This window comes from Poecilia latipinna, unplaced genomic scaffold, assembly GCF_001443285.1.
Source record: "Poecilia latipinna isolate Pla-1442-1.1 unplaced genomic scaffold, P_latipinna-1.0 Scaffold4, whole genome shotgun sequence".
In the NCBI taxonomy this organism is placed as follows: Eukaryota; Metazoa; Chordata; class Actinopteri; order Cyprinodontiformes; family Poeciliidae; genus Poecilia; species Poecilia latipinna.
Genome location: NW_015112620.1, coordinates 995504 through 1007143, shown reverse-complemented (window position 1 = coordinate 1007143; position 11640 = coordinate 995504). Strand labels below are relative to the sequence as shown.

At 39.6% G+C, this 11640-nt stretch overlaps 1 protein-coding gene across 3 annotated transcripts in view; it reads left to right on the top strand.

The window, feature by feature from the left end:
* rbfox2 (RNA binding fox-1 homolog 2) overlaps positions 1-11640 on the top strand; it is a 57378-nt gene that overhangs the window by 6849 nt on the left and 38889 nt on the right. For all 3 annotated transcript variants that reach the window (XM_015058735.1, XM_015058659.1, XM_015058812.1), the window contains exon 2: positions 9382-9432. In XM_015058735.1, coding sequence (XP_014914221.1) covers positions 9382-9432 — 51 coding nt within the window. The remainder of the gene's footprint in view (positions 1-9381; positions 9433-11640) is intronic.

The window sequence follows — 11640 nt, the reverse complement described above, 5'->3', positions numbered from 1 at the left end:
CGCGCAAAAACAAAAAAGTCCCCCTTACTTAAACCTTTCCCTCCTTTTTTTAAAAAAAAAAAAAAAAAAAAAAAAAAAAGAAAAACCTTTATTGCTGACATTATGGCAATTTCTTTCTTTTTTTTAGTGGCAAGATTTGAACTTTGACCTGAATGTGAAGACAGCACATTTGGGTGTGGTTGAAGGAGTGAGTATTATGTTAATGCCACCACTGTTCAACAATGAGATTTTTACCCACTCTGTCATTGTTGCTGCTTTTTTTTTTTTTTTTTTTTTTTTTTCCCCTTGGTGTGATGTCATCGATGTGCAGGGGTGGAAATGCTCTGTCAAATCATATCTGCAGAGTTTTAGCTAAGCAACAAAGCATTGCTAAATCAGTGCAGCATGAAGGAGGTAACTGAATGTTCAGCTAATGCGGCCAAATTAACGGCTGTGGGTCTAACAGGAGTTTGAGCCGTACTTTAAAACCAAGGATTTGGATTTTACATCGGTGTCTGGCTCACTGCTGCTGACTTCAGAACATATAATCAGTCTACTTTATATTCATGCGCTGCGCTGGGGGAAGTCCTGTTTTTATTTTGAGGGTGGCAGGGGATTTATAACACCTCTCATCTTCAGCTCAAGTCAGATCATTGGGAATGTTGAGAGGAGGTTGTCGGCTTCGATATCCGTCTGGCCTGCCGTGGAGTGCTTGGTGTTATGCTGTCGCTCTGTGTAGGAATCGGGGCTCTCTCGATCCTAATAAGGACTTGCCTGGAGTGGCAGCCCAGAGGACAAATGAGTGGACCAGAACAGTAATGTATGTGGTTCAGCCCTCCATGCTTTTATCTTGGCCACAGCACTGAAACGACACGAAAACATCAGTAAGAAAAATGTCCTCATCCACCAGATTGAAAACCCTTTTTTTATTTTTCAGGGCTGCTATAAATTTCTGGGGAAAACCTTTGGAGTGATTTGCATTTCTGAGGTAGCAGCAGTGTTTTGGGATGCGGCTCTGCTGAGGAGACGATGTGCTTAAAGTGTAGTTATCATCCCATATGAACTGCGGCTGAGTGATGTGTTGCTCCTGCTGTGTTTCTGGTGCATAGCAGTATAATAAGACCTGCTTATTTGGAAATAGGAAAGCAGCCATAGCTTTTTTTCTATGAATTAAGGTTCTGTTGTTCTTGAGCCTTTTTCGCCCACATTTGGAGATAATCCCAGTATATCATATAGAGTAAGAGCTAAAATAAAAAAATAAAAAAACATGAACTAATCTGTAATTATTTGAAAAGATTATGTTAACCTGAAACAGCCAGCTGGTTGATAGTAGTGATGACAAGTCAATCACATAGCTACTTAATAATCTGAAATGTCTCTTTTCTGGTTCATTTAATTTCCATACTTAAATACGTCCACTTTTTTTTTGCCAATTTGCATTAATGCATTTTGTTTATTTTAGGTCAAATCAGGGGTGGGTGTAATAATACACCTAGCTCACAAAGCAAGATTTTATCACATTCTTTCAAAATCTGCTTTCAGTAATAAAAAAATTGTCTCGGGGTCATAATGCCACCACAGGATTTAACATTAAACCATGCATGCAACAGTTTAACAAGACAAAATGTCATTCTTGAATAAAAGCAGTTAAATGATTGTAGGTTGCATACAGTTTCCTTTTTTCGACAGATTTTTCTTGTCTCTATATATATATATCACACTTCCTTTGAAAACATTTGCCTTATTTAGTCATTTTTTCCAAGGTTTTCTATTTTGATTTCAACTTGCCTGTAAAAATGGTTGTTTTCAAGAACGTTTCCATCTGCAACAACATAGAAGGTATGAATCTGGTGCTAAGTTTGTTACCCAACTGCAGAGTACGGCCGTCATGTTTTATTCACATTTAACCACGAACAACATGGAAGAGTCAAGAAACTGCCTCCATTTTTTTTTTTTTTTTTTTTTTTTAAAAAGGAGCCACAAAGTGCTCACCTTCTTATATGGGGCTCCTAATAATAGCTTCCACTTGTTTTAACAGTCACATACCAACTAGATAACAATTTGCAAGACAGAGTTCAGTTTTATGAGAAGTATCACAGCTTTTGTTGTCTCCAGAGACAAGATCTTGTCGGGGCCTTAGAAGCCATTCTCACTTTTCTCTCTCTCCTTTGGTCTGATAACCTTCTTGCTTCATCATAGTCAATAATTTTCCATCTGCAATGCAGTCTCTACCTTAATTCACATGATATTGCTCCACTCTAGCTGCCAATGTTGGGGCTGAGGGTCTGTGCTAGGCGTGAATAAATATGAGATTCTCATAATATAACTTTGATTAAAAATATGATGTTAGCACTGGCATTTTAAATTAATAATCCAGAAACATATAAATTGATGTTCTTTTTATTTAAAGAAGTCAGTAATATAACATTTTTATTATAGTTATATTATTTATCATATTGATACTTGGATTTAAAAATACAAGATAAACCTCCAATATCTGTTGCTGTGCATGTAGTAAAACTATGTTTTTGTCAGGTTGTTCAGTTAGCTGCTTGACAGACTGATGGCTTGTAACTTGCTCACTGTAGTTTTCAAAAAAGTGTTACCTCAAGAAGACTGTTGTCTTTCTCTTTTAGTTTTCACACCATAATTATTAATAATTTTCCAACCATATTGAAAATGTTATCAGTACAAAGGCTGAGTCGACGTCATATTTAACCCTATGGATTAAGAATGGGATGTCACTCAAGTTCATATGTGTTTGAGGGTAGATTAGTAAATACTTTTGACAATATAATGTTTACCTGATCTGCTCCATGCCAAGTCTGAAACTTTGAAAACTGTTTGTTGTTTATGAGAAAGACTGCCAACAGAAATCTGTTTTTCTACGGAAATTTGAGCCTGATGGAAGAGAAACATATCTGTAATACAGACTTTTCTTGAAGCTGATATCAACACTACATGATCCTGGATGTATCTGCTGTACTTTCTGGAAGTTAGCTGAAACATAATACACAAAGAAACGGAAAGAAAACTGTTGTGCTAAGATATCTGCTCCAGTCAGCAATTAGACATTATTGAAGTTGCACACCAGGGGGCTGACAGGTTAAAGCCAGTGTGATACCCAATCCAACGCTTTTTTTTTTTTTTTAACAATTTTATCAGCACATTTATCAAAATCCCACTAAAGTGTCAGAGCAGAGCACTGGCCGCAGTATTTTCCACATACAGGCACTGACGTTATTCCCAGAAGCCACATTTCAGTCTCTACTTTCACTTAAATGATGTTGCAGTGAGGTAGAGCAAATAATTATGTGCAATTATCATGAGCAGTAAACGACAACAAGCAAATGTTGATTCTGTTTTATCAGATCAGAAGTAATTTATTGTGGGGGGGAAAGAAACTCTGTATTTTCTTTCTCTGTTTAAGATCAGTGCAGTGAACCGTGGTGTTCGCTGTTGTAGCACGTGATTTAGCAGCTGATGCTGCTGTGATTATCTTGATTCCCGAAGTGTCAAGCTGGCTTCCAAGATCCACTTTGACTTCAGCCAACATCCCCTTGAGGAAGCACGTGTAGTTTTACTGTGAAAAGTCGAAGGAATGTGAGGTGTATTAAGGGAAAACAAACTTCAGATCGCTGGGCTGGCTGCCTGGAGGGTTAGCACATACGTGCTGTGGAAACAGTGGATTCACATCCTCCTGAGTGTATGTGGTCTCCTGCATTGCAACAAGCAAGGCTAACTCTCAGGTAATAAAAATGTGGTTCCTCCTCAGAAAAGCAGCCGACCCAGGGCAGAATCATAATAGACATGGGTCCTGTGACCAGATTTACCATCAAGCACCTGCCGTGACCTGCAGTGGTTGCTGGAGCACTGAGGTTGAAGTGTTCAATAGATTGTACAGCCATGTATCCTCCTCCCCCCTCTCCTCTTTACAATCTGTTGTCTTCAGGTCATTTTCTTATTTTCTCCTGATTGCACAGTCACAGGTTCACTGTGTATGCCCTCCTAGAAACTGGAGATGCACCATGAAAATGCTTGATGTCAGGCATAGGATGATCTTCTGCTTTTTCTCAAGACTGGCTGATAACCTGCTGGTCAAAAACTCCCAAATCTGATACTTTTCCTATCAGTGAATCATCATAGGGTGCATTCACACCACCCCTGTTTAGTCTGATTTAATCAAACTCTAATTCATTTGCCTAGAAAGTCCAGCTTGTGTGTGGAGGTGTAAATTTGCAATCAAACTCTGATTCAGACCAAAACAGCCAGTGCGGGTCCACCTAAAAACGTAGGTCTCATTCCAACTGAAGCGAACTCTAACACAGTTTGAATGCGTATGTGGACTAGAGACTGCTCCGTATGTAGGAAGCGGACTATAGCGCAGGGAATTCTGGGTAAATACAACCTAAACAAATGCGAAAGGCTTAAAAGACCAAAGAGAAAACCAACAGTTTCTAAAACCTGACGCTAACTCCATTTTTGCTTCCATTTTGCAAAGAAGGAGTTTGCACTCATGTCTTCTGAGGTTTTCGTGCCGTTGCCTTCAGTGCAGCACTACTACAGGTGAGAGGGTGGGCTCGTTTTTCAACTAATTTGACTTGTTTGACACAATGCAGTGTGAAAGGGAACTGCACCAGCTGAAAATGTAACAAATGCTGCACTTTTGGTCCCCAGTCAAACCAAGTCTCTGGGCTTGGTTTGATTGGGGTGAGAAAATACCGACAGTTAGATATTTCCAATATAGGTGAAGTGTTTTGAAAATAAGTCATAAAAAGCAGAGATAAAATAAGCTATTTTAAGAAAGACTATAAGCTGTCTGTGGTGAATTTAGGCTGATGGAGAGCGAGAGAGAGCAAGACTTTCAGCAGGAAACTTAATGAAGGAGAGCAAAGTTTAGAAATATTTTAGTCTGTTGTGTTTTTAGTCCGTCATTATTGGAATATGCTTGATTTGGAAATGTTGGCAGCATTTTGAAAATCTGATTTAAGGTTGGACTCTACATCCTCGAGGAATGCACAGACTGCTATTTTCAAAAGGCTAGCCTCGTCAACTGTGCTAGTCACTAGTGCCAGAGGCTAAAGACAGCTTAAGACGTCATTGCGCAATCATTGTTTTTTTTGTGTGTGTGACATAGCCTCTGCTGCTGATACGAATAATTAAGAGGCTTGGAAAAATGTAATGCTGTTTTTATAGTTCTTGCCAAAAGAAAAAAAAATTGAAATTGGCTAACTTTAAAAAGCTTTATAAAACCAGGAATTGGCTACAAAACTCTAATTGGTGCAAAAATAACCCAGTCACCACCTCCCAGGCAGGAACCGTCCGTGCTTCGTTTTGTGGCCAGCAGAATTCAAATAATCAAGCATGACTGCATGACATACACAGTTGTTTTGTTTCTCATATACAGTGTAAGTAAGTGTGGCGTGGAGCGTGAGAGTGAGACTCACTCATGTTGTGCTTCTTCCACACACCCCACCTCCTCCCTCCCTCCTTCATCTCAGCTCTCCTGGGTCCTTAAGGAAATTAAGCACATGACTCCGCTCATGTATGAGTCATTGTCTTTGCTCCTTCCATCTTTTTTTTCCCCCTGTCCATTTTCCGTTATATCGCCGGCTCCATATTCAGTGTTTTGCACATATGAGTTCCAGATGTTTCCAGATGTGTGTTTTCACCCAGCACCCCCCTCTACTTCCACGCAGCGTGCAGCTCCATAAATCTTTTCTTTTTTTTTTCCTTTTCGTCTCCTCTCCGGGTGTTGTTTTGCTCCTCCATACCTGCAGTGTGTTGCATTCGGAGTTTGCCCTCGTTGCAAAAGACGGTTTATACTTTATTCATGTTATTCAAGCCTCTAAGAGGTGATTCATTATTTAGAGCTTCTACCTCCCAAAGCCAGATCACTAAGTACATTTTTGGCTCCGAGATAGACTCGCACAAGCTGTATTTTTCAATCACGAAGGCGCTTCCTGCTCCCTCTTCCTCCTCTCCCTCCTCTTCCTCGCTTCTGCCTCTTACATTTGGATACATTGTGCTCAGTTTTAGTGAAATGGCCTCATGGGGTCCAGAGTGAGATGGCTCCAGTATTAATCAGGCAACTCAAGCTGTGATGTGCGCAGAGCAAAGTGCCCTCCCCCCCTCCCCTCCTCCACCCTGGGGGACAGAGCAGACGAGGGGACATTGGTTCCACATGAAAGGAAGATCAGAGGAGGAAGGACTGAGAGAAGAGGGAGGAGCGGAGATGTTTTGTAATCTGCTGATATGAAGTCAGGGACAGGAGAATCTGTTTTCCGAGTGTGCTGTAATTGCTGTGAAAAGTCTTCTTTTTAATGAAATACATTTACATAATAGCTGGAACAACAACATTATGAGTCTGCATAAAGTTGGTCCCAAGATATATTAAGAAGCATGGAGTCTTATGAGATTCTCATGCTATAGTTTCAATTCAGTTTATTATTGTAGTACCAATTCAGAGCAGATGCCATAAGTAGACTCTTTGCACAGAGGGCAACCTGGAGCAACATGATGATACTAAACACAAAATTTTAAACAAACCTATTCCCATTCCCATTGCCGCTAATATAATGTAACACATTGGTAACTGAGTTTATGATAATGCTATGATAATTATTTTTGATAGTCTTAAAAATAGAATAAATACCCTCTTTATTCAGGTGTAATTTTCTTGTACATTTGCTTATTGTACTATTTTGGCATCCTGGTCTTTATATGAAAAATATAAGAAACTGATTTAAGCAATGCTGGCAGCTGCTTAACATGCATAGCAATCATGGCTAGCCAAATATAGTTTTAAAACAGCATTATTGGATTATTAGGAGTGATGGATGGTACTGTTACAGTTTCCACAATAAAATTCTGTCTTTTTTGTTTTACTGGTAGCTTTTCAGATTGTTATATTTTCTTTCTTATAAAGATATGTGCAGTAGTCATTTTTAGTCTTTCTTTGGCATCTCATGATGCTTTTTCAGCAGTAATGTGGAAAACTTTACTTGTTTTAAAACCACACCTAGAAAAATAATAAATGTTAAACGTTGATATCATTAACTGGCCCATGCCTAACCTGCAGTAGATCGCTGTCTTGGCATCTTCACTAAGAGAAATTCCAGGTTAGTTGGTCCTAGAGGATGAAGCGTGTGGCCGGTCTAGTAAAGGTTGAAACTAATGGACTTCTGCTGCCTTGAAACAATTTCAGTCCTAGAAATGTACTATTAATACTATTTTATGAACAACAAAACTGCCGTCACATTTGCATTCGATACATATTTACAGAAAAGTTGGCGATTACACGGTAAATTGAGTTTGATGATTTGATGGAATTCACTTAAAAGGTTCTTATATTTTTGCGCATTACAATGCTTCTCCTTTACATCAGGAATTCACTCTGACAGGAACAACTTTGTTCCCTGTTTATTAATACATCACCGATCTACAACAAAAGTTGTCTCAAGGGGCTTCACCAAAAGAACTCACTTGAATCCAATCATTTGAACAGATTCCAAGTTGATTACACGTTACAGTTTATCTCCGTTATCAAGCAGTGCACTCAAGTTACATTTTCAATCTAAGGAAACCTAGCAAACTGCAGACGTGCAGCCAACACTCCTCCTGAGTGACAGCGAACAATTGATTGCATTAAGTTGTTAACTTTGCAGAAATCCCACTGAGCATGCATGCAGCGAAGGTGGACAAGATAACTCAGGAAGTAACTCCAGCTCAGGAGTTTTGGCTCAGGAGTTTTGTTTACATGCACAAAATTCCTTGTATTTGGATTAAATAATCCAAATGTATCATTTATATGGGCACAGAGTTAATTAAATCCAATCATGATGTGGTTTACATGCACCAGTATTTATTTTGAATAGAAGCACGGGCATATGCAGAGTTGTAAAATGTTCCTAAAAATACACAGAAAAAGTTGCACTTCCATAAAAACAAACGCAGTAGATTGTCCATTATGAGCACCCATAATGGATCCCAGATTTTAATACTGGTTGAGACATTACTGCACCCTCTAATTAAGCTACAGGCTACGCTACATATGTTTTTGGTCTTCCTGCATTACAGTATTAGAGAGCAGAAGAAAATAAATATCCATCAAAGTCTGGACCATAACAAGCCAGTTTTAAAACAATTTTGCTTCCCTTGATACCGAGTCTTGCCTTCCACCGAAGACGGACATACATCACATTAACATAGGGCACCTATCTCAAGTCAGTTAGACAGACAAGTTAATAAGAAGAAGTGCTTAAATACATTCCATTCAAAATGATCCATCAGCATAAACAATCGCTCTTGTGATCCTCTCATTCGGATTACAATTTCATTCTGATCGAGGTGAATCCGATCAGAATATTTTGAATGGGGTATTTACACGATGCATTTTTATTCCAATAAGATATTTACTTATATCCATGTAAACTTCACAAGTGTGAGTGGCCATCTGCAATGACTGACCAGGGATATGTGTTTCACATTATTGGCACACAGCCTCCTACATCTATTTGCTGGGTAAATACTTGCCTAATGAAAACATCACGTCAGTTTGAAGGTCCATACATTAGCATTATCATATGTTGCTGAAATTGAGATGTTTTGTGATGGTAAAAGTCCACTTTGTCTTGGCTCCTTATGGACCAACTGTTAGCGCTAGCCTCCTGGCCCAGCAAGTTTGGAATGGTACGATGTCAAGAGAGTCATCATCTTCTGCCAATAAGGGATTAACGGCTTACAACCTTTTAAACTGACCTTACGAAAATCCTGAACTATCCATTTGAGTAAACGTAATTTAGACATCCAAAATGGAAGTAGAGTTGGACGAAATTGCAACATGTAGGTACGAAATGGGGGGTGCGAGTTGGCAAAGGGATGAATTGGCCCGGAATGACTTTCTCTGCTTCTTCCTCCAGACGTTTGATGTAGCAAGTTTTGCTCCGTGCAGCCAGAACATTTAAAGGAACTTGTTAGAGGTTGCATAAGAGGTTATGATGGCATTCCACACCAGTGGGCTTCACGCTCGCCGACACTCCTGACCTATTTATGATTTTAAGAGCCGCACCAACACTCGTTCTTTCTTTTCCTGCCTTTTATCCGCCGCTCGCATGAGCTCCCTCGCCCCCGTTATCACGTCTTTACAAGCAGACAAAAGGATCCGCCGGGTGGAAAACTGGAGAGGAGGCTGACTGAGGAGATTGCAGGAGTGTGTCACCAGTGGAGTTAATTTGATTGGGGGGGGGGGTCACACAAATGCCTTCTAACTGTAAAGTCAGATAGAGAGACACGACAAGAGATGAAACTGCTTTCCCGAGTGATGAAAATACAAAGTGTCTGTTTGCCTTTGAAATTACAGGCCATGTTTACAACAAAAAAAAATCCGCTCCTCTCTTTCAGAACAACGATCCTTTGACCCTCGGCTACCATGGATACCCATCTCACAGTCAGGTAAGAGCACCTGTGAAAGTGTTGGTATTATGTTAGTTGCATAATAAGCCACATTCCTGCAGCCTGCGTACAGCACTAACATGGCTCGGTGTTGTTCTGTAAGCCACAAGGTGGGGGTGTAGATTTCACTTTAATGGTTGTGTAGAGGAAGATGTGCCTCCACAACCATCACTCATCTATTCCTATCCTCCACCTACTTTCCTCTCTGTCCTCGATGATAGTAATCATCTTTTAGGCTCACAGGACACACTTCTTTCATCTTTAGGCCTCTAAACACACGGAGATTCTTGTTGTTCTGCCCACAAATATAGGATAAAAAAAATTCTAATTCCTAAAAGAAAAACCAGCCGTATCACATGTTTTTTGTGCGGATGTCTGTGTGTAAGTATACAATCTGTTTGTATTAGTTGGCTGATTGTGTTATTAGGCTGCTCAGTTTGCGTGGTTAATCCTTAGATCATCCTGTGTTCATCCACTCATCCTCTCAGCCTCTGCTCGTAATCCCATCATCCCTTGCTCTCTGCGATGCTCAGCAACCTCTGGCTGCTTTATCGGCTCTTTATCTGTCTTAGGTCTTCACTCATGCGCTTTTATTTGCCGCAGTCCAAGTCGTTTTTTTTTTTGTTTTGTTTTGTTTTGTTTTTTTCCTCCCCAGTACAGCTAAGTAGATGCTGTGTATGCCTGGGAAGTCAATTAGATGGATTTTATTTCATTGGAAAATGATGAGGCTTTGAATCATTTCTTTCTAGATGATGTTTCAAGGCTACTCATAAAGTTTTTTCTGCTTTGTGTTGAGCAATTTCTTTCTGGGATGTTGAGACGTCAGTCAGGGCTTTCTCCTGGGGCTTGGAGGTGTGAACTGGTCAGGGGGAGGCAGGGCAGGGAGGAAGAAAACAGTGCCGGCCAGCGGAGATTTCCACAACACTGAGGTGCTAAACTGTCAACAGGAGTGTGAGAATGATGCGATCAAAGGCTCCTGAAAGGAAGAGCCTGGAGAGTTGAGGGAGCTGTGTGTGTGTGTGTGAAGGGAGAAACAACTCATTAATAGGCAGAGAGAGAGAGCTGAAATGAATCCTTCAGCGATAGAAATTAGGTAGTTATGTTTTTAGTGGAAAGCTACGGTGGGCAGAGCTGAGAGGTACTGTTAAAGAAATATGAATATCTTGTAAGTATCTTAGAAAGCCTGGCAGCTGATATTTTATGCCAAAATAACACAAAAATCTCTGAATATTCCTATTCCTTTTTAAAGTCTCAAATTCAAGGTCTTCAAACACTGCCAGAGCTCTAATCGTTATGTAAGACCGTTAGGCACGACTGCAGTTATTTATAGCAGCCAAAATAAATTAAGGGAAGGCTCTATTATAAAACGTATTATTAAAAAAAAACAAAAAAAAAAACAAAAAAAAAACTACAAGAGAAACACTGCTGTGTCGGCTGAAAAACTTTTCCATATTAAAATCTGTTCCTCCTTTTTCCTGATGAAACTCATCGTGTCAAGCTAAAACAAATATGCCTTTAAAAATATGTCTTGTTAAAAAATGAGCCAGTCACAAAGTTTTTAACCAGAATCGATGTGATGCAATCCTCTACAATTAATATTCTAACGGCCTATGTTCCCAATGTGCATAGTTTTCTATGTAGCTCAAATAAGTATGGTTTTTAATCTGTCAGGAGCAAATGCAAGGTTTTACTAGTTTAAAGTTGACTTACTAAACATCCTGTTTTAACCTTTAACATTCTTAGCGTAGCCAGCTGTACATATGAGTCTTCGTATTGTCGAGAAAATGGAGATCCCACCGTAAAGAAGAATAAAAAAATAACATCTTGGTGTGAAAATGAAAGCAGCCTTTTAAAATCCAGAGTTAAAAGCAGCAGCCTGACATGTGACTTCATATTTAAATCTCTCACCTATGCTGAAAATGGCTAACTCTTGAGTCTTCCTTTCAGTGACCATTTCCATACAAGAGAGGGATGTGGTTTGCGTCACCTGCTACTGCTTTAGTATATGACTCTGTTTACCAGCTGTTTTCGTGTATTTTCATGACAGTTTCTTCCTAAAATGTGTTTATGGTGATCTTTTTTTATGCCATTCAGCTTTTGGTCTTAGTCACCGACTTCCTCAGAGCAAGTTGAACAAAAACAGGTGGAACCAAAATGGAGAGAAAACGCAAGACATAGGCCTGTTGTGATAAACGATAAATCAAGTAA